The sequence below is a fragment of the Cinclus cinclus genome, chromosome 6, assembly GCF_963662255.1.
Source record: "Cinclus cinclus chromosome 6, bCinCin1.1, whole genome shotgun sequence".
Taxonomy (NCBI): Eukaryota; Metazoa; Chordata; class Aves; order Passeriformes; family Cinclidae; genus Cinclus; species Cinclus cinclus.
The window spans coordinates 24,234,963-24,257,457 of NC_085051.1; the positions used below are offsets into that span (position 1 = coordinate 24,234,963).

The following is a 22,495-nucleotide window of genomic DNA, read 5'->3' on the forward strand; positions in this document are numbered from 1 at the left end:
AGTCACTAATGGCGTCTCATTATTTTCCTTGCAGTTTAATGCTGTATAATTACAGGTCCCCTTGTGGCCTAGGAATGCAATTCCAGGAATTTTGTGTGATAAGGATTCTGAAGGTCCTCCACTTTGACCTCCTGCTTGTTGTACAGCTGTCATTACCAAAATCAGACTGGGCCATCCGTGAGTTTGTCTAGTTCTTGTCTTGAGACTTACAAGGATAGCAGTTCTGCAGCCTCTCTGTGAAGCCTGTTCAGTGCTGCACTGCCCTCCTGGGGAAGTGCCTTCCTGTGTTTGCTGTAGGACAATAGATACTAGACCCTTTCCCTTTATTCCCCAAGACCCAGACATTTACTGCAAAACAGAATGAGATGTTGTTAAGAAGGTGCAATTTTGTCTGAGACCACCTAACATTTCTGATTTAACTGGAAAAGCTTTTGAAAAGTGAGATAGTTTTAAGATCTGATGGCACTTAAACTGGACCTTCAGGGAAAGAACACAAAAGAATAGTCTGCAGATTAGACTCTTTTACCTGCACTTCTGGGAATGAAAATGTGAACTTTAACAGATCTCTTAGACTAACAGAAGGTTCTTCTGAGGACTGGGATGAGCTTGCCTTTTTTGCTTTCCTGGTCAAAATTCTGAGTTTTCTCTTTCATTTGCTCAGGTGCTGACATTGATTCATTGACTCTCTGTGGTTTTGTTGATATTTCTGAGACATTGTCAAACAGTGAAGAAAGTGGACTCTAAGGTTACCCTTATATAAAACTGTCAAGAGGATTTGGTACAGTTACTTGTATGAATTTGAAACACTGGAAGCATAAGAACCATTGAATCTCTGTAGCATATACTCAGGTTGACTGTGTGATGTCATTGAATTTTTTTTCTTGGAAAATACTTTTATTACATAGTTTTTTTAATGTACAGTAATTTTCTTCTGCTGAAGGGACAATGGAGACCGATCCAGGCACCGAGCTCCCCGGAATGCCCGCATGTCTGCACCATCGCTGGGGCGCTTTGTCCCGAGGTAAGGCATCTGTATGTGAGAGCAGAAGGGGTGGAAATCCCTGGAGTTACCAGTTGCAGAACAGCTAGCTGGTGCTTTCAGGTGGATTCCTTTTCTTGCACAGGGCTTCTTTATCCTTGGTTTGCAGTTTCTGGGACTCCTGGGATGGAATCTTAGTATGAGCTGCTCATCCTGTGATGTTTGAAAGATAGCATGGTCTTAGTGCTTTTTACTTACAGGTTGAAGTCACAGTGTGAAGGCAGAATAGGAGGAGAAAAGAATCTGATCAGAGATTCTCAGCACAATGTGCTGGTTTGAGGTTAGGAAGCTATTGTGGGCGGTAGAGGATTTCTTTAGTGCTGGTCTTTGCAGCTGTGTTGATCACAGGAGGGCCTAATCTGTAATTTACTTTTTGTTTGAAGCAGGGAAGCAGTTGGCTAAGCAGAGGATTCCAACCTTCCCTCTACTGTAGTCTGTTGGAATGTAGTCATATTTCCTCAAAGTAATTGAAGTTGCTCTTCAGGGCTGTAGTACACAGAATTGCTTTCTCCATGTTTTACTCTCTTTGTTTTGCAGACGCTTCTTGCTGCCAGAGTACTTGCCTTATGCTGGGATTTTCCATGAACGGGGACAGCCTGGCTTGGCCACCCATTCCTCTGTCAACAGGGTCTTGGCAGGTAATGAGGTTTCCTTGTTTGCAGTAGTCATGTATGTTAGTGGTGTTTTCTCATGGATCAGAGCAGAGAAGGACTGATGAGGAAAATTAATTCCAGCATTTAAGGTTCTATGTAAGTTGTCTGAAGCAAGAGAAAGGACTGTTGGATTGATGTAGTAAACTGTCATTCAAGTGCTTGATCACTGTAGATTCTGTACTTCAGGTATATGTGTGGAAGTGTCTGCATGAATTTGGGACGGGTGTTAACAATTCTCCCTTTATTTAACTTCTTTCCCTGTTCCTAGATGTCTTTTTTTAAGCAACCTGACAGACTAATGATCAGCTTGCTGCAGGTCCTTCTAATTGAATTATAGGGTGCCTTGTTCATGTTCCGGCTAGGAAGACGCACACAAGGCAATGTGGGATTCAATTAGGATCTTAATAAGTGCATATTAAAAAACTCAGCTGCCACCACATACAGTACACAGGCATTTGGGAGCCTTAGAGGGCAAGCGGAGGTGGGAAGGGAGGTGGGGGGAAGAGGAGGAGGAATATGGCAGTCTGGCAGTTCATGAATGAGATGGTTATAGATGACACATATCTTGAGGGTGAGTCTTTTCTGGCTGGGTCTGAGTTGCTCTGTAATTAACCCCAGTGCGGGGGAGTAATTTTGGAGCTTGGGGAAGAACAAGAGGTGATGTATGGACAGGTAGGTTGGGATGTGGTTTTTCTCCTTCCTTTAGGTAATCACAGGACCATCACTGAAAAGAAGTGCTGAAAGATTTCTCAAGAGGCTGCATGACCCTTTACCTTATCCTAAGGCTCAATTATCTGTGCCCAAGGCATTTTTGACAAGATTTACCTAACCTGTTTTTATTGGAGTTTCCCCAGTCCTTTAGGGGTAGAGCTGTTGCCGATTGTGCAGTGCTGGTTTAGTACGGCAGTGGTCTTGTCTTTGATAATAGATTTCAATCATCTTCCAGACTTCTGTCTCTCCGGACATTTTGGGTTGAGTGGTTCCTGGTGCTGTTGCAATAATCGTCAGAACTCAGCCGAAGTCTCATCCAGAGCACCTCTGTTGTATCCCTTAGGAAACAGTGGAGCTAACCTGTAGCGTTAGCTGACTGTACTTGCTGTGCTTGCTGCCTGTGTGGGTTTTGTCTGTTGGCACGTGGAAGCAGCACACGGGCAGAAAATTACTTGCTGCCAGGCAACACTGCAGAACTCTTATGTCGCCCAGCTATGCTGGAGACACCTGCCTTCATCCCTCCTCCAGGCCTCCTTGCAGTTTGCCTGTTCCACTGTGGCTAGGAAATAGCCTGGCTTTTTCATCTATGCTTTTTGGGGGATTTGAGCCCCAAAACACACGTGCTTGCTTTTTCTTGCATGTATGACAAAGATAACAAAGGAAGACAGAAACTGTAATCATGGGAGTTTCAAAAAACAAGATCAATCTTTCCTGTGTGATGCTATGCTGAGCCTTCATAAGGCAAGGTTTGTTGGCTCTGGCAGTGTCATGGAACCTCACACTGGAATGGCTGGGGGTCCATGGTAAAGGCTTTTATTGATTTAAATATAAAATTAATTCTTCCAAAGTAGTAGCTGCTTGTGTTATCTTGTTTTAATATTTGGTTTATTTTACCCATGCTTTCAGCTTTCAAAATGTTTTTTTATATACATGCTCAAAAACTTTTTCACATATTGCAGAAAAAATGAGAGTTGAAATTGCAAATATTAGGTGGAGGCATGACAGGCAGGAACCAGAAGATGAGGTTGCAATTGTGGAATAGCCAGAGAATTTCTTATACTTGATATGTTGGTCAGCAGCATTGTCATTTTTAGTATTGTGTTTCAGAACTATTGAAAGTTACAGTGCTGATAGTATACATTCCTTTATATTTAGTCTGTACCAAGGCTTGTGGTAGCTCTTTCTTCAGTATCCTGGTGAAAAACCTCTATTCAAATTCAAAAGTACTTTAACTCTGGCCTGGTAGTTGTGGTTGGGGTTGACAGCCTTGGCTGAGGAAAAAATCAGTCATCTATTTTCCCATTAACACAGGCTAATCTAAGCTTGAATGCTTTGGATTGTTTCATTCTATCATGTATCCAGACTGTCATTTTTGAATTATGTTTAAACACAAAAATGCCCAATGTATTTTTTATGTAACCTCTATATCATTTGAGAAGAGATACCAAAAAACCCTGTCTTGCTAACCTGACAGGTTTTCTTAAAAACTGACAGTAGACTTCTGTGATCAAGTATGAGTGAGAGCTGCTGTTTGGGAAAATACATCCAATTATGCTTCTGCTGCTGTCCACTGCCCCATTTACTGCTATATGCTGAGAGGAAATCAAGGGAGCAGATGGAGATCTTGGTGTGTGAATTACTGTGGTATGCTGACTAAATTTCTTAATGTCACAGCTATTGCTGTGAGGTTGTGTCCATTTACTTTCAGCTCTCTATGTGAACAGCTTTCTGTTGTTTAAGTGTCATTGTCACGCAAGTGTAACACAGAAAATCACTGCACGCTGGGGAAGACTGCCATGAGACTAAATCCTTAGAGTCAAGTTTAATGAACCACTAATCACAGGTTATCTATGCAGATGGACTAGCACAGCAATGCAGTGGGTTGGGCAGAATGACTAACATTCCATGCAGACCTTAGGTCAATTAATTCAGAGCCCTTTGTACTAGACATGGGACTGGTGGCCATCCCTGTGCCAAGGCACTTCCGGGCAAAGCATGGGAAAGGTGGCAACAGATGGGTAGAGTAGGTGGGAGCCCTACTCTAGGGGGGAGAATGAAGCGATACCAGTCAACATGACAGACAGAGAGATCTCCATGCCAGCAGCCTAATTTGCATGGAGCACTGGAACAGCAACTCGCCCCAGTAGCACCTGCCTGCCTCCTTATCCTGCAGTTGAGATCTTTCAGCTGATACAGAATGCTGCATCACTGTGCTTTCTGGCACCAAGTATAACACTATGTGAAAATATATTACATCAACATTGTTACCATTAGAATTGAAACTTGTAATCACACCAAAAAGTGTTGGTAGTTTGACAAGTTATATTTTTCTGTAAAGTCTGCATTGATTGGCAGTAATTACACTGTCCTCCTTTAATCCTTTATTAACTGAGTCTTATATCAGCTTTTTCATTATTTTGTCTGGAATCAATGTCAGGCTGACAAGACTGACAGTCTCATCCTATTTCAACCTTTTAAAATACTGGTATAACACTAGCATATTTTTCAGTCTTCCATATTTCCCTTTATTTCAAGACTCATCAAGAAACCTGAGCTCTTCTAAGGCTCTTGGTAGTGTGGGCTGCAAGCCACCCTCTGCCCTCTCTTCTCCTTGGTGAACTGCCCTAAGCAATAGAGTTGTGGTCTTCAGGGAAACATCCATACAATGAAAGCTAGTTGAAGTGGTCGTTTGCTAAAGTGGTGATGAAAGCAGTGTTTTGGTTTCTGACTTCATATGGCCGATTAATTGCATGTGGCAATACAGGTGGAATACTGCATCTTGGGGCCATTTCAGTCTTAGAGTCTCTTGGATCCTCTGCCATTTGTGGGCCAACAGAGTGGGGTTTGATTTTTGGTATGGTTTTCTTTTTCCTTTTTAAAATTCTTTTTTCCCTTCTACACTTCCCAGGAGATCGCAAAGAGATGTTCTGTGGGATGAGGTTAGACCTTTTCTAGTGGGAGTTAGTACTGCTACAAACCTCAGCAGTGTTAATATGTCCAAGGAACACACAGCTCAGTATTGTGTTTACTGCCTCTCAGTGCTTTTTTGAAATGTTTCTGTAAGCTGAATATTTCTGCCCACTGTTTTGTTTGCATGTGTTGTTTGTTCGTTTCCTTGGTTAATTTATTTGTTGTTTTTGGTTTGGTCTTTTTGTTTTTGGGTTGTTTTTTTTAAATAAATTTCTCTTTGTCCTAAGTTGCCTTGTAAAGCAGGATACTGTTAAGTTGTGATGGCCAAGTTAGAGATATTTTTTGGCACCTGGTACTGAATACCAGGATGTCCATTTTAATATATTTTTTAAAATCAGTAGATCCATTTAAAGGAAAAGGTCTGCATCATTGCCACTGAAGTGCTTGTGACCTCTTGTTCCCCTCTGTGAACTTTTGTCTCAGGCTTTATAGTAATTGACTGCTTTGGGATGGACAGAGACATGCTAATAGTATAGTGAAACAAAGAAGGCTTTAGTTTCAGTTCAATGGAAGCTTAGGGGAAGAAGGGAATCAGTGTTTCCCAAGGAACTTTGCAGGAAGCTTTAAAAATTGACACAAATGCCATTTTGTTGGCATTTCTGTTACTCATTAGGAGACCTGCAGATTAAAGTTTATGGTAGAGTTACCTAGCTTTGTGAAATGCTTCTGTCTTGCCTCACTTTATTTTAATAGGCTTCTATTCAGTTATGTGTGTCTCAACAAACAAAATATTTTTCTTGTGTGGGCATAGGTCATGTTTATCTGTTCTGGCTTTGCCACCAGACCTTTATCAGCTTAACAATCAAGCACAGTTGCTCTGAGTCTTCCACCTTGTTGGAGAGATCCAGATTCAGCAGGTCTTAAGATTTGAGTGATGCAAATTCTGTATTTACAGTTTCTGAGTGATTTTGTTGCTATCTCAAGGTAGTAAATTCAGACCAGAGACTGAACACTTACATGTAGTCAGAAAATGAGCTTGATTACAGATTTTCCCGTATCCCACACCTCTTCAGGGTATAGCCTGCCACAAGAACAATAATGGCTCAGCTTTTGGATCTCTGGTGGAGTTGCCAAAGCAAGCTGTCTGTAGCCATGTTACACTGGCGTGGGGCTGAGGCTATTGATGAAGCTAAGAATCAGTTGATCCCTTTAATGGAAGTCTAGAATTCCGAAGTGTGAAGTTTAGCTGTTTTCCCAAAATCCCATAAGATGTGCTGTTCTTCAAAGCTTTACTTCCTGGGAGACTTCAAAGTCATGGATCTTCTGGTGAATTTCTGCACTTCAGCCAGCGACTGCTAACCCACAGTTGTTAGAGTGTATGAAGTTTCAGCACGGAGAAAATTAGCTAAGATGGATAAATGTCATCCTTCTGGGATGGGAAGGATGTGCTTGAGCATGTGATAGTTCTCCTAAAAAGAATTATGGTGATGGCCTCTCACCACTGACATGCAATAGTTCAGGTGCCTTCGTGTGCACATTCTCAATCTGTTAATCAATCTAGCTGTAATTAGGGCTAATGTTTACAAGTGAATGGCTCTAACCTAAAGCCAGCTAAATGGCTATCAGTGAGCCTGTGGTACATGCAGCTGCATAGGGTATTGGTTGCCATTGCAAGTAAAGTTACCTTTCGCCTCTGCACTGATGATAGAAGTGATCATAATAAAAGGCTTCTTCGCCTTCAAAACCTTGTTGAAGGCAGATTTCCAGTTCCTCTGTGTTGGGGGTTGGTTCTTTCCCTTTTCCCTCTGTGGAATTTTCACCATTGTCATGCTAAGATACCTGTTGACTGGGCCCTGGTGGCAAGGGGGAGGGGAGAGAAGAGGGAAACCCCTCGATATCCAGACATCCAGAAGAGCAGATGGAAGGCTCTGGCTCTCCCCATTTCCCCCGCGGAGTTCAGACAAGAAGGACAATCGCCGCCTCTGTCCCATCCCTGCCATGCCAGCGCCGGGAGCCATCCTCACTGCTGTCAGACCCTGCACTGCTGCCTTCTTGCTATAAACTACCACCATCCAGCACTCTGCTGAGCACTGGGACCCACACCGTGAGCAGAGAGCTCTCTCTCCATCTCTCTCTCCCCCTGGGACAGCGCTGCCATCACCCCCAGCCCTCCTGCAGCTCTGCGGGACCCGCCCGCCCCCAGCACCGGGAACTGCAGCTCAGGGAAAAGGTGCCTGCAGCCAAAAAACACTGGGACTGAGTTACTGTTCTGTTTGTGGGTAATTTCATAGCTGTTGTTGTTCTTGTTTGTCTTGTTAGATATACTAGTAAAGAACTGTTATTTTTATCCCCATATCTTTGCCTGAGAGCTCCCTTAATTTCAAACTCATAATAATCTGTAGGAAGGAAGGATCACATTTTTCAGTTCAAAGGGAGGCTTCTGCTTTCCTTAGCAAACACCTGTCTTTCAAACCAGGACACTCTGGCATTTCAGGTGTGATTGCCTCCTTTGGCTCAAGTCATCTTGACCTAATCCTGTTCTGTCATGTATAGTGTGCCGTTAGTTCTGTTCTGAGATGCTCCCATCCCTCAAATGTGCTTGTAGTGATGCACAGCTGTGCAGGGTAAGACAAAGATAACTTGAGAGCTTCAGAAGGCCAGCAAAAGTTGATGGGAAGACACATTGCCTGTTGTCTCTGGTGTCCCCATGTTTTTCTCAGTAGTTATGCATTTTCTGTCTGAGTTCTCTGAGATTTGAGTGTTATTCTGAATTTGTATCTTCAGCCTGTCCATCACTGGCTTATTGATATTGGCTTGCTTCTGCCTTTTCATCTGAGACTACTGTGTGAATTTGAATTAGCGTCCTGATCTAATCCTGCTTTTCACAGTAGACAGTTCTGTGGAATAATATAATCAATGAACATAGCTGTGAGGCTTTCTATGCTGCATGTTTCTGTTATAAGTCTATTTGGTACTGCTAAATATGGAAAGATGGGAACCTCTGAGTAACTTTATTTTTATGGTCTTTCTGTGATCTACATCAGTGTACACTAAATGATATAAGAGGCTTAAAATATGCCTCAGATTCTTCTGCAACTTGAGAGCTATAGATACCTGTCACCTACATCACAGACTTGAGAACAGTTTAATTTCTGTGAAAGTGCAGCCTTTCATGCAGAAATGTAAGGAAAAAAAAAAAAAGATGCTGTATGGCCGAATTGCAAATAAATGAACTTCTTACAGGAGAGAATGATGGAGAGTGTTCCTTCATGGGACTAGTGAGGGGTATCCTCAGAGATACTGATTTCCTCAAGTGGTAGTTAGGCTTCTGAAGACATAGGATTTTGGAAACGTGGCAAAGACTTTGTGTGACATCCTCTTAAGTGTTCACTTACAAATTTTCTTCATGTATTCTAAAAACACACTTGTAGCCCTTGAGCTTTCATGAAGGTTAACACCTCAGCTCTTATCTGCCTGTATCTCTCACCAGCTGGTGTTTTCCTAGATCAGCCTTCAACCATGAAAATTTTTAATGTTGCTGCTCAATTAGACTAGAGTATCTCATAAATAAAATCTCGTGGTAGTTTGGTGTACTATGTGCAGAATAAAGTCATATACTGTGAGTTAATCTTCTTGTAATATTAGATCCCTTCTTGACTTCCAGTTAATGGATTCTGTAGCTGTGGCTACAGGATTATATCACCTCATGATTATGGTCAGAAGGTGAACTTCCTGGCATACATTCTTCAAATGAAATCCCTCTCCCAGAAGACAGTTTGTTAATGCTTAAAAAAGCAAGTCTAGAAAACAACTCGAAATGCTCAACTTTGTGGTGATACTGGGATCAGATAGCTGATCCACAGATACTACATTCTTCCTAGCAGGTCCATCTTGATAGTACTTCAGTAATTTTCCTTGTATTGCAAGACACCAGTGAGATTGTTTTCCGGCTCTGTGCTTTAATTGGCAGTCCAGCTGCCTCTTTTCTGGTGCTGTATTCTGTGTCATCCTGTATCCTTGTACCTTGGCACAGTGAAGGCTGATAGGGAGTTGATGCAATTAGCCTTTGAATGACCTACAGGCAGTCTCTTCTGAAATGCTAGTACAGTGCAAAGACCCCCTCAAATGTTCCTAAGATGGTGGCACTCATTTTGATACAGATGAATACTCTTCTGAGCTAAACTGGCATTTAGTTCTGTCTACCTAGATGTCTCCTGAAAGTAGGTGATAGGTAGTGTTAAAAGAAAACCATTAACACATGCATTTATGTGATGGAAGACATTGTGTGTGTTGTTTCCAGTTAGCCTTTCCCTCACATCTAAAATACCAAATTCTGTATCGAGAGTCTGAGCAGTTACTCATCCTTATTTTTATGTCTGCTCCTGCTGAACACTGTTGTACACAAAAAGCATAAACAGCCAGAAAGCATCGGGGTACTTTCTGTATGGAATAATTTTAATCTGGCTGTCTGCTTATTATGCCCTGCATGCTCTGTGTCTCTGTTCTCTTTCATCTTCCGCTTAGCAACAGAGGGGCTCTGTGGTCACAAAGACTTCTCTATTTACATCTGTTAACAGGTACAGTTTGAATTCTTTGGTTGGGACATTAAGAGTGCAAAGCACTAGAGATTGTATGGCAGATGGAATGAACTTGCATCACAGCCTTTGTAAGATGGTATCCCCTATTTGGTTTCAGAGACTAGAGTACTCTAAAGGCTTGAGTGATTCTAAAATCAGTTTAATTGATGAAATAAATTTTGTGTATCAATGTCTTTATATGCAAAGAACCTACACACCTGAGAACTGGTGATTTTCTATGAGTTTCTTAAATATTGCACAGTAAAGGCAAGCTAAAGAGTCAAAATCATGCTATTAGTGCTTTAAAGCCCGCTATTGTTCAGTCCTTTTTGTTCTTTTCTTTCCTTTATGCTTTTGTAACTCAAGCCATAGTTTATCACAATCTGCTAAGTCTGGGAATGTGTTAATTGAGAGGACTGTGAGTCAACTGGAAATAAGAATCCACAGCTAAGTGCGCTATGGGAAGTATTTACACTAATTTTGGGGTCATTTTTGGGAGGCCAAGCTTCCTGTATAAGTAGCAGGGAAAAAGAAGCCTCTGCTCTGAGGATTCATCTTCTGAAGTGAGCTGAAGTGAGGTGCTCTAAATCTTCTGTGGAGCTGCCCATATATTTAACACTTATTAGATAGAGAGTTTTGATGAGTACTTTTCTGCTGTGGGTAGCTTAGATGCCTAAAATAAGGCAGGCTGCATCCTGCTCTGGTGGCAGAAAGAATGTTATCTAAAAGAGATCTTCATTCATCACCTTGGATAATGGATCAAAGTGCACCTGCTGCAAAATCAGGAGGAGTAGGTGATGAACCAGAAAGTTATGCTGCTGTTCAGAGGGACTTTCATAGACTGGGAAGTGGACCAGCAAATCTTATGAAGTTCAGTGAAGAGAGATGCAAAGTTGTACACCTGGGGGAGAATGACCCCATGCACCAGTAGAGGATGTGGACTTACTGTCTGGAAAGCAGCTTTGCAGTGAATAACCTGGGGGCTATGTGGACAGCAAGTTGAACACGAGCCAGCAAATGTGCCCTTCAGAAATTAAGGCCAGCAGTGTATTGTGTTGAATAGGAAGAGCATTGCCAACAGATTGAGAGAGGTGATCCTTTTATTCAGGCCTGGTAAGGCCACATTTGTAGTACTTTGTCCAGTTCTGGACCCCAGTGCAGGAAAGGCATGGGCATGCTGGATTAAGTACAGTGAAGCGCCACGAAGATGAGTAATGACTTGACCACAGTCTGACTTGAGAGAATAGGTTGAGAGAGACTCAGCCTGGAATTCTTCAGCCTGGAGAAGAGAGGGCTTGGACTGGATCTTGTCAATATGTATAAGTAACTGAGGGAGGAAGAGAGCCAGACTCTTTTCAGGGATGCCCAGTGAAAGGACAGAAGGCAATGCACCCAAACTGAAATTCCATTTGAACTCAAGAAAACTTTCTTTCTGTGAGAGTGGTAAAATTCTGAAACAATTTGCTTGTGGAGATTATGGTGTCTCTATCTTTGGAAATATCCAAGTTTGACTGGAGAGTCCCTGGTAACTTGCTGTAATTCACCCTGCTCTGAGCAGGGGAATGATCTAGACTGTCTCAGAGGTCTTTTCCACTCTCAGTCTTTAGTGATACTTTGAATTGACTGAGAACACGGGATCAGTGAAACAATGTTGGGGTTTGGTGTAGGTGAGAATAGAGTTTGTTGAAGTTCTCTTAAACACTAGCAGGAGTAGGTACAGCTGCTTCTGGTTGTATGTATTGGGTGGCATTGTCCACTAATTCTGTTGTAAAAGCTTGTGATGGTGGTTACTGCAGAGGACTTCTGGCTCTTTCTAGGTTTTTCTGAGAGAGCTGGTGTTACTGGAGAATGCTTTGTTCCTAGCCTTCCACGAGTTTATATTTATTTTGTGCCAAGAGTCTCATTTTGTGGTCCCTTTGGTAGCTGGAAGCTGAAAACCTCTCAGTTGCCTGGCTATGTAGCAGAAGTCCATAGAAAGACTTGGTCTTGATGAGTGGCTGTACATTGTGAGTATAATTCACAATTTTATTTGCAAGTGAGACTAGAACAAGCACAACTCTTCTGGTCAGAGTGAGTGCAGGCCACTTCACAGGAGATGTTTGATGAGGTCTGAGGTGACAGGGGATTCTTGACTAGTATCTGGAAGTGATGCTGCACTGAAGTGAGCAGCAGTTACTGAAGTGTGCCAATTATTGTCTGTGGCTGATTCCATTTCAGGAATTGTGGAGACCATTTGCTTTGGGTTGTTCTTGGCTATGCTGCCCTGTGAGGGTAGTTGTTAGAGCAGTGTGTACAACTGTCCTCCATAAGATAAAGTTGTATTAAAGGGTTAAAAGGCCCCAAATACAGAGCCTTGAAAGTGCTTATTGCACTTTTACCATTGTGGTGTATCCAGAAGAGCTTTGGGGAGCTCAGCGTGGACCAGTGGAATATGAATTCCTGTCATGATGCTACAGCTCTACGGCCTTATGTAGGCAGGCAATATCAAGGAGTATGAAACTACTGTTGTGTTTTTATATGGTCTTATTGACATCGTTCCAGATGATGTTCAAATCCATGTGCAACTCTTTGTGCCTACATTTCAGAAACACTTAATACAGCTGAAGGAAGAATCAGCTGAGGAAAACTTCAGATATAGAATGACATAAGCTTAATGTACTTAGCTAATCCAAGAAGTAGTGGGTAGTTGTTACTTGATTGGTCTAGATATATCTGTGGAGGAAAGATTTCTGATAGAGCACTCTTTAATACAATAGACAAAAGGCATATAAAGATGGAGAACCTGATATCAGAACAATTTAGCTCAGAAAAAAAAAGACAGATACTTGATTAGTTGTGTTGGGAGTTTTTTTATTTGTTGAAGTCCTACTGCATAAATTTTACCATGTACTTGAGGTAACTGATTGCTGAAACAGGTGGTTTTTTTCCAGTACATGGGGTGTTTAAACTAGCAAAATTACTGCCTAGTCTCAAAGGAAAATCTATGATTATAGTACTGGTCTTAAAGCTCCTGGTACCTGTACAGGAGTTTTCATAGGGTGTCTTCAGTGGTCCCATTGCTGGAGAAGTTCTTCCAGCCATTTGCATTGTGTCACAAGCTATAGTCTGTTCCAGAGCTGCACGAAGCAAACATTGCATCTGAGAAAGCTTGTATAATGTGTTCTCTGATGCAAACTTTAGTTCCAGTAAGCCTTTCTTTGTATTGGTGGCTGTGAATCTAAAGCTGCCTTTGAGATTCAGAAAGGCATTGGAGAGAGGTGATCATGTTCTTAAAAGTGAAGGGTGCAGGCTGATTCCTTTTGTGTGCATTGTTAAAGAGATGAATTTTGAGATATCATTATATCAGATGGGGTAGGGCTTTGCAGAAGTGCTCATCTTTTGTGGGCGGTGAGGGCCCCTTGGGGACCTGTCTTTTTGTGGGTGGTAAAACTCACTTAGCCATAAAAGTATTTTCCCAGAGCTTGCTGCCTCCTTTTAAAAGGGAAAAAAAGTAATAAAAAATTACCCACGCTCCAGAGCAAAGAGGGGAGGCAGGAACCCATGCAGTCTGCAGTGCAGAGGGGTAACAGTCCTCAGTGGCCTGCCACATTTGGCTGTCATCTTTGAAGAGATCAGTCATGATTTTTGCTAATGTGTTTTATGGGTCGAGAGAGGCAAACGGACAAATCAAAGAGGCAAAGCAAATCCTAAACCAGATTTTCTCTGTGCAGTATAGAATGTCTTCACAGACATTTTTATAGCCACATTGCCATAAAGATGGAGCAAGTTCTTGCTATGGAAACATAGTTGTGTGTTGAATAATGAATCTGGTAAGAATGCCATGTACATGTACCTATCCTTTTGCAGGTAGATAGGATTGTACCACTGGATGTTTTATTTGTAATTGAGCATTAATGTCTCAATATGTTATCACTTAATGCATACAAATCAAAGGTTATGTTAGCTATTAGATTCTGCAGTAGTGGTTTTTCCTCCACATAATATTGTTATTCAGCTGGTACTGTTGGTTTTATGCTTCTAGTCTGCTGGCTTTCCTTGATTGTGGGGGAAGATGTCACCAACCCTGCCAAGATCTTCCCATACAGCTTGCTTGCTTCTTCAGAGTTACTTTTGACTTGTGAGTTTATCCTACCTGGGTCTTTTACCTTAACATGAACCCCTTAAAAGTTGCCCCCATATGGAACCTGGAGGAGTTTTAGAAAATGCCTGTGTCAAGGGCAGAGCCTAGGAAATAAATTTAGGCTTCAGACTTTCCCCAAAACATAAGGGCTGGATTTGTCAGTGCTTTTGGGTTGTTAAAAATCTGGAAGGTGTTAAGTGTCTTGCATGAGATGGGGAAGTTCTTGATGAAAACTGAGCAGAGAAGCCAAGCAGCATTTGTGCAGTAGCAAACACAGCCTCTAGTCAGGATGAGAGCACTAGGTAAGTTCATATTAGCTTTTTAACTCATTGCCTTAGAACTCAAAGTAAATGCAGACAGCAGCAGATTTTGTACACTAGAAAATATAAACAGGATCCAAAGGCAGAGGTGTACCTCATATGTGTCCATCCATGCCCTGTGTTTTTTTAAAATTAGTGTACCCACCACCTGTGGAATGTGGCTGGAGTGGGGATGGTCTCCAGTGTCTGCAGGAGCTCAGAGCTGGTTTTGAGCTAAGCAAGAGCTGCAAGTTAATGCTGCTAAAGGAAGCTGTATTTTGCTTTCTTGAGCTGTAGGTTGACACACTCTCCTGTTGAGCTCAGTGTGGGCTGTAATCCAGAAGACCTGGCAGGCAGGAGTTACGTTTCTTAGAGTTCAAAATCAGCAAGATCTGTGAGCCAGCCTCTGCAAATACAACAGCTCTGGACTCCGAGTTTCCTCATAGCCTGGCTTCTGAGTTCCACTTTTGCTGCTCTGGGAACCAGATTTGCGTCTCTTCCACCTGCTTCAAGCACTGCCTGAAACAAGGTACAATTTCAGCTGTATCAATGTGCTTCAACCCACCAGGTTTTGCAGGTGGGAAGGAGTAGGGAGGTGTGGTTTATGGCCCATTAGATAACTTCAGGGCTGGCAGCAGAGTGTGGAAAAAGTTGTAGTGATGGTCATAATTGCTTGGTTGTCTCTTTCAGCATTTTGAGGTTGGTTAGAGTGGTAGTGGTAGGTAGAAGCCATTCACAGAAGTCAAGGGAGGAGCAATCGAAGAATCAAAAATGTTAGTACCTTTGCTAAGAGTTGATGAGGACAGTTAGACTGCAAGTACTGAGTTTTTACCAGCAAGGGGGTCCCTAGAAGTAGAGCAGGTTCAGTGGTAGTTGAGATGGAAGATAACGCTGGAGAGGAAAAAGAACAGTGACTGCCAGGAGTTCATATACAGTTTGAGAGCTAGAGGTGAGAAGGACATATAGGACAGTGCATTTCCTCTTCTCATCCTGGACATCCAAACTGTCCAAACTGATCCAGAGTCACTGAGAAATTTAGAGATGCAAGAAAGTAATGCATATTTGTATTGTGGGAGGGAGGAGAAGAGCATACACACGTTTACTGACAAATGGCAAGGGATAGAAATTGATACAAATGAGTGAAAATCATAGAGGCCGGTGGAGTGCTTAGAAGGACTGGGAACATGCTTTTGTCTGTTACGGGAAGAATTGCAGGAGGGGACGGGAAGGTTAAAAAGGTAGAGGAAGTAATGTCACTTGGTAATTTTCTTATAAGCAGCTGGGATTCTGCGCAGAGACAAATGGAAGCTGGAGGAGGGGAGGGTTTGAGGAATGAGTCAAAGGTAGCTGGGATTGCAGGCGTGGGTTTCAGTTAAGCTGGAGAAACACTTTGTCTTCTTTCAAACAATTGTTCGTATTAGCATTCATAGTGTGGGCATGCATGCACCCATCCATGTGATGTCTCCTGGTGTGCTGCACACAGAAGCTGTTTGAGTGTTTGTCTTTGGTTCACCACACATCAACTGAGTCAGATGTCAGGGCTGCTCTGAGGTGCCAGAGTAGAAAAGTGTAGTGGATGGAATTGGTCTGGTGGCAGTTTTGCTTAGTGTTGACTTGAAATAGATAGTGGAATGGGTACTGGTATCAGAGGTGGGTCAGGCTACAAATCTGGTGGGGAGGGAAGGAGGGAAATACTCAATACGTACATATACAACCCCACAACCCTATTATGAGGACATTGAAAAGTGTAAAGGAAATCCAAAAGTACTTTACCAGAGTGGGAGGAAAAGAAGGCACAGGAGAAACAAGACTGAGAGGATAAAAATAAACAAAAAGTGCTTATGGACTGGAAGTCATAGCAAGATGAAATAATAGAGAAGGGCTGATGGTAAACCCTGGAAGACATTAAGTTGTGATGGAGAGACTCAGTAATAAAATTTAGAGGAAGATCTCATAGGCCAAATAGAGTGAGCAGATTTGCAGAGATTTTGAAAGGTAAAGTGAGAAAGCACTTTGCTGAGGTCTTTATTGGATTATGTATATGGAAGGCATGTAAGTTATGCAAGGGGAGTGTGCTTCTACATTTTCCTGGCCCAGCTTGACTGATGAGGTTCCATGGAAGAGCCCTCATTGATGGATACCTGCATGTCTGTTGATACAAGAAGCAGTGAAAGCTGAAGGCAAAGCCCTGTCATAACTTCTCTGCTTGCAAAGAAACTAGCTGTAGGTGGATATCGGTATCCCTGATTACTCCTGTGATTTTAGTGAGCTACTGCCTAATTTCTGTTGTCCTATGACTTGTGAAGACTAATTAAATTGTTGTTTGGAACTGTAATTTTACACTGAGTCCTAGGACTGAGAGGCTGGCTTGGAGCGTTCATCATCATTTAGAATGCACTGCTGCTGGTTCTTTGATCTGGTAGGAGCTGGACCTCTGACTGCTGCTGTGAGGGTGAGATCCTGGAACATTTCACCACAGTTCCTTCATAGTTTGTGACTCCTAACCTCCAGTAAAACATGGCTTGCTCCTAATCTTGATTGTGTATAATTGAAAATTTTACTGTAAACCAGTAATTGTGATTGCCCTATTTTCATCAGATGAAATTTCTCTCCACTTTTGTTTGCATGGGGTAGCTGTGATGGTTATTTTGTACAGTAGCTTCTTGGGCAGGTCTACTTAAGACCCTCTGGAAGCCTTATGAGCTAATTCAAGATGCATTAAGGTCAAGTCTGCCCTAAAAAAGCAATAAAATCCAAGCAAGTATCCATTCATTGTGCAGTGGAAGACTGGCATACTGAGTATCTAAGAAGTAATTCTGCTGCCTTAGTTTTTCAGGATGTGGTTTTGAGTTTTACTTTTGACACTTCTTAAAAAATAATGGGATACCGTAGTAGTCTGCTTTCATCTTGGAGTCAGTGTTGTTACTGCAGTGGGTTGGACCTGTCTGCAATGGGCTGAGCTGTGGCACTTATTTACAGAGGTCACTGCAGGATTATGAGTTTGGCCAAACTTCTTGGTGGTGTCCTGACTTCTGGCAGCCCTGTTGCTGCATCACTGTTACAAATGTTGTATGATTACTTTCATGTTGTTACACGTGGTCTGTCAAGGTGTGGACTAACATACTGTGACAGTCCTGCTCTGCATACTCTGGGATTTGGATCACCCCTAGAGCCTGAATCTTTGCACTGGCTCCAAAGAGAGATCCCTGCACACTTGCCGGAGTGCAGCAACCTGCTTTGTCCATTACAGCTAGTGTAGTAAGGAAAAACTCTTGTTTCCATTGCTGTCATCTAGGACATGCCAAACCACACCCTCAAAACTTCTTCCATGAGAAAGTGTTCAGAATATTTTCAGAACACGTGTTCAGAACATCAGTGCTTTATTTGCTGTAGGTTTTTTTTACGTTGTTCCATTAGAGTTGGAATAATGTGGTGTCCCCATTGCATTCTTCCAGCCTGGGCTTCCTCCATTACATCTCACCATGCTTTAAATTTAAACTGCCTTCACATGAGTTAAACTACTGTTATATTTTGTGTTTTCTCAGCTTGCTCATTTTCTGCTTTCTTTTCGCTGCTTTACCCAGCAAACAAGTCTGTCTGCTTACTTTCCAGTTAAGAAACTGTTAACTGTCTTGCCTTCTCTTCTTGCTCTTTAGATTGGTGATATCTTGTGATGTGTCCTGCTCACAGGATATTATTTCTGTGAATATCCACCACTGAACATGTTTAGCTGGTGCTCTGTATTGTGATGGTAGCTCAGTCTGTGTCACTAAGCTGACACAGCATTTCCATTATAGATTTGGGTGCACAGGGCTGGCGCTGTAATACAGCAGTCCTGAAATATGTTTAAGGATAGTAATAACTTTTTCAAGTCTTCCATTCACTGGCAAGTACAAGCCTTTGAATATGTTTTTGGCTTGGCACTGTTATTAACACTGTCTACTGCCATTTCCACAATGCAAGGTGGCTCCAGTGGGGAAGCTTGTTGTTGTACTTATACACAGTTAAATCTGCAGAATTCAAACCCTCCCAGGGAACATACTGCTTCTTGGATCAGTGAAAGTTTGTATTTTTGCAATGTAGTGGTTGATAAGGCATGCAGGTGCTCTACAAAGATATTGCTGAGGGTTTTTCTCCACTGCAGATGGGTGTTTTGGCATAAGACATGCACATTTCAAGTTGTGCTAAGCACACATTCTTGCAGTAAGAGCTGCAGAGGCGGTAGCAGGAATTTGGCTTGCTGATTTGTTTGGATTAATAGGATTTCATGTAGTTAAAATGCACTCACAATGGAAAAGGCTTTTCTGTGTAAAGCGGTTTGACTTGTTATTTTTGTGTCTATTCTACATCTGTCTGTTGGTGTAGCTATATTGGTTAGATGGGAGTGCTGTTATGACATTATTTGAGCCTCTTAGTAAGGGGAATTATTTAGTGTGAACTAAAACTGTGGCCACACTAACAAGCTGTAGAATTGATGATAAAGTATAACCTGAGTGGAATATGGGCTAGAGTTGGCAAGGGTCTTGCCACACAGTCTCAGTAACCAGAAATTGCAAGACCTCTGAATTATCTAAAACTATAGTCAACAGTTTTAGCAAAGCTAGTCGGTGTGATACATGTTAGCATCTATGTTAGGTGAGTGAACTGGAGTAGACCTCATAGTGTGGTGTGGTAGCTGTGGAGGACACAAGCATTAGCCTTGGGTGGGTAAGGATATTCTGGTTAGGTGGCAGCAACCCTTTGAAACAGTTTTTTGTTGCTGCTCTGGAAGTATTCCTCTGAATCCAGACACTGCTAAGCTAGAAGGGTAACTTCTTCAGTGGCTGTTGGAAGCAAAAATGTCTTAATACCGTACTGATTCAGTTTCTTGGTGCCTCTGTTCCTGGCTGAGGCACTGCTAACGGAAAGGCCAACTGTGTGGGTATGCCAGTGGGACCTTACAGAGTTTTTCTTTGGTAAGAGACCTGATGCTGGGATATGGACAATGACCCTTAAAAGCCAGACATTTAGCTTTTCTCTTTGACATACAGTAGTAGTGTTTGAGGACTGCCCACCCTGAGTCAGGTCACACAATAAGTTCAGTTCTTGTGCTGGGAGGGCCATTTAGGCAGGAGAGATTAAGTCTGGGAAAGCAAGTCCTGGCATAGCTACTTGTGGAAGTTTGTCCCTGTGTACTTCAGAAATGCGACAAAGTGAGTTAGAAGCTCTGGAAACTGAAGAACTTAGAGTCTGGTGCCTGCTTACAGCTGCTTGGTGGAAGGATGCCCCCTTTGTCTAGTCTCTGCAAGACTCTCCATCTGCAGCAATTAGGATTAGCAGGCACATTTCATGCTCTGAAAAGTCAGAAAAGGGAAGAAGAAGGAGTTTTACAAAAGGAAATGCCTGCCAGGCACAGATTCCATTCTGGTTTTGTGCAGAGAATAAACACAGATGTGAAGGTTAAAAAGCGGACTTCCAAAAGCATTTATTGATGGGCTTGGTAATGGTGCAAGGGACTTAGTGATGGGAGAGAGCAGAGGCATCACGAGTTGCAGAGTAAGCAGAGGGAGGAACCTCAGACACACAGAGCACACATTAGCTATTGAGCCCTTCCCAATTCTCATAACCTGGGATTTCGTTGAATTCTGGCAAGAGAGGTATGGCATTTTGATTTGGAGAGTCACCTACTATTTCTGGAAATTTACAAGGAAGCCAGGCTGTGAACATGCCTGCATGTGGGGATTCAGAGGTGGAGGAAGTGAATACACATTTCTTTAGAGACTGCAGAGTTCAGCTCTCTTCTGCTTTTCTGTCTATCATTGTGTCTTGGACTCATTCACTACTCCCCCCACCATACCCTCCATTAATTTGCAAAACCCTTTTTCCTTTGCAGAATCAGTTACTTGGGAGCAGTTTTCTGATATATTATCTTACTGCTTTTTTAGTAGATTGATGTGGACCTCCAGATGCGGAAATATCTATAACCCAAATTGTTGTTCCTCACACTGACTAGATAAAGATTGTCTTTATTTCCCCACTATTTTCCAGTTAGTAGATTTCAGACTCTCATTCCTGAGCAGTAGGTTGATAGCTCTTACAGCTGATTTTGTAAGTTTCAAAGGATTTTGTAATAGAAATTATGAAGAAAGTGAAGAAAAATCCCTTTCTTCAACCATTTACTCATTGTTTTACGTTAGGGGTTCTTAAATGCATACAGACAAATCTTATAAAAGGCTGCAAGTATGCAGAAAAGGTCAAACCAAAACATTAGTTAAATGAAATGCAGATTGGAATATATATTTAGTGCTTGAATATTTTCCCTAAAAGGCTATACTGAAGGAAACATGTTTTACTGCCTGAATCATATGGTAGTGTGAGGCATGCTTTTAACACATGCCACTATCGCATGGGAATAGAGAAGGGATCTCTAAACAAGTTTAACAGCTCCAGCAGTTTGCTGATAGGAGACTCCAGCTTTGACTACCCTTCCCAGCAAGGGGCCTAAATGAAACAAGAGAGAGCTTGTTTGACCACCTTCTTCTAAAACAGCTTGAAAATTGTTTCAGCCTTGGGTAACAGGTGTTTCTTTTATATCCCTAAGTTTTTCCTGGCTGAACTCCTTCAATGATACAGCATCTCGATTTGCAGAAAGATTTCTTTTGACTTGTCTAGACCCAAGACATTTATTTTTACCTGGGGGCTTCATGGAGCACCTGCATCTCTTTACATGCCATTCCAGTACTGTATCCAGCATCAGAATTCCGGGAGTTTCATGGCAGTCCCTAAAAAAGTGATGTGTTGTCCTTTAAATGTGTATGTGTGCATGCTGTTACATAGCGTAAAGCAATGGTGTAGTGGAGGCTTCCCAGGGAACTTCCCATCCACTGCAGCTAAAAGCATCCTAAATAAATAACTAATGAGAACACAAACAGCTGAACTTAAACAGTCCTTGTTCATAAGGATTTTCTTATAAAGAAGAAAGTAGCATTTAACACCTTCATTTGGGATGCACAGATGTAAGAGCATCACTAAGACTTAGAGCTCTGCTTCTTTTGCACATTGGATTTTTGATTCTCTAGTGAGCTGTACTTACTACCCTGCAAGAATGAACTTTCAAACTGTGCATAAGCTAAATAATTATATATCATTGACAACATACAACTGTTACTTTCTGTTCAGTTGCCAAAATCAAGATCTCACTTGTCTCATTCATCCCTTCTCCTTTCTAGCAGTTGTTGAGCAGTTGCTCTCATCACTGAGGTGATGTGTGAGTAAGATGCTCTGGCCCGCCCATGGTTCAGATGGTACTTCTCTCTCTGTTTTGTTGTGGTGGTTTTTCTCTTTGTGTTTGTTTTTGTTTGTTTCTGGTTTTGTTTTTGTGGGGTTTTTGTGGGTTTTTTTGTGTTATTTTTTTTGGTGTTGTTTATTTGGTTTGGAGATTTTTGTGTGTTTTTGGTTTGGTTTGGTTTGGTTTGGTTTTTTTGACATAAGAGATTGTGAATCTTTACAGATAGAAGTGTGCAGATACTATTTAAATCCTGTCAGTCTTTTATTGTGGCAGTGCTGTACTTAAGGTGCTGATTGGTAGAGATTAGGGAGGTAGAAGGAAGGAATTCTGTGCGTTCCTCACAGTTTATTTGTTTGGGGTGGGTTTTTTTTCTGTTCAGCAGCACATATGTGATGTTGGATGGTTGGGGAAAGTTCTTGTCAGCTGGGAGACTTAGGCCACAATCTGTTGCTACCAGAAGCTGAGAGGGTTAATGCAGCTACAGCAAGGAAATGAAACTGCTTGTTCTTTATTGGTCACCCTGAGTAGGATAAGACCTTCCTAAGCAGAGACATTTGATTGCTCCAATGTGTATATGCAAAGACTGTAATTAAATAATTTATTTTTCACAGAGTACAGGATTTTTTCATCCTTTATTCTGTGCAAATATATTGGCCCAACTTTTGCTCATTCAGGAAACTGTCTATGCTGTTGCATTCTGATTTTCCAGCTCTCAAGTGTAGCAGGGTGACATGAGCAGGGGGATTTCTATAGTGAACAGCAACAGAGTGAATTCTCTTAAGGGGAATTGCCAGCTTGCTTGATGATATGCAAACAATACAGACAAGATGGGATGCATTTGGAAAGGATCTTAATGTCTTCTAGTTTCCCTGAGGGAAAACTGAACTCTACCATCAAAGACAAATGCTTACTAGACACA

At 42.0% G+C, this 22,495-nt stretch overlaps 1 protein-coding gene across 3 annotated transcripts in view; it reads left to right on the top strand.

Annotated features, from left to right (window-relative positions):
* AMBRA1 (autophagy and beclin 1 regulator 1) overlaps positions 1 to 22,495 on the top strand; it is a 133,096-nt gene that overhangs the window by 50,715 nt on the left and 59,886 nt on the right. For all 3 annotated transcript variants that reach the window (XM_062495322.1, XM_062495324.1, XM_062495323.1), the window contains 2 exons: positions 941 to 1,021; positions 1,577 to 1,677. In XM_062495322.1, coding sequence (XP_062351306.1) covers positions 941 to 1,021; positions 1,577 to 1,677 — 182 coding nt within the window. The remainder of the gene's footprint in view (positions 1 to 940; positions 1,022 to 1,576; positions 1,678 to 22,495) is intronic.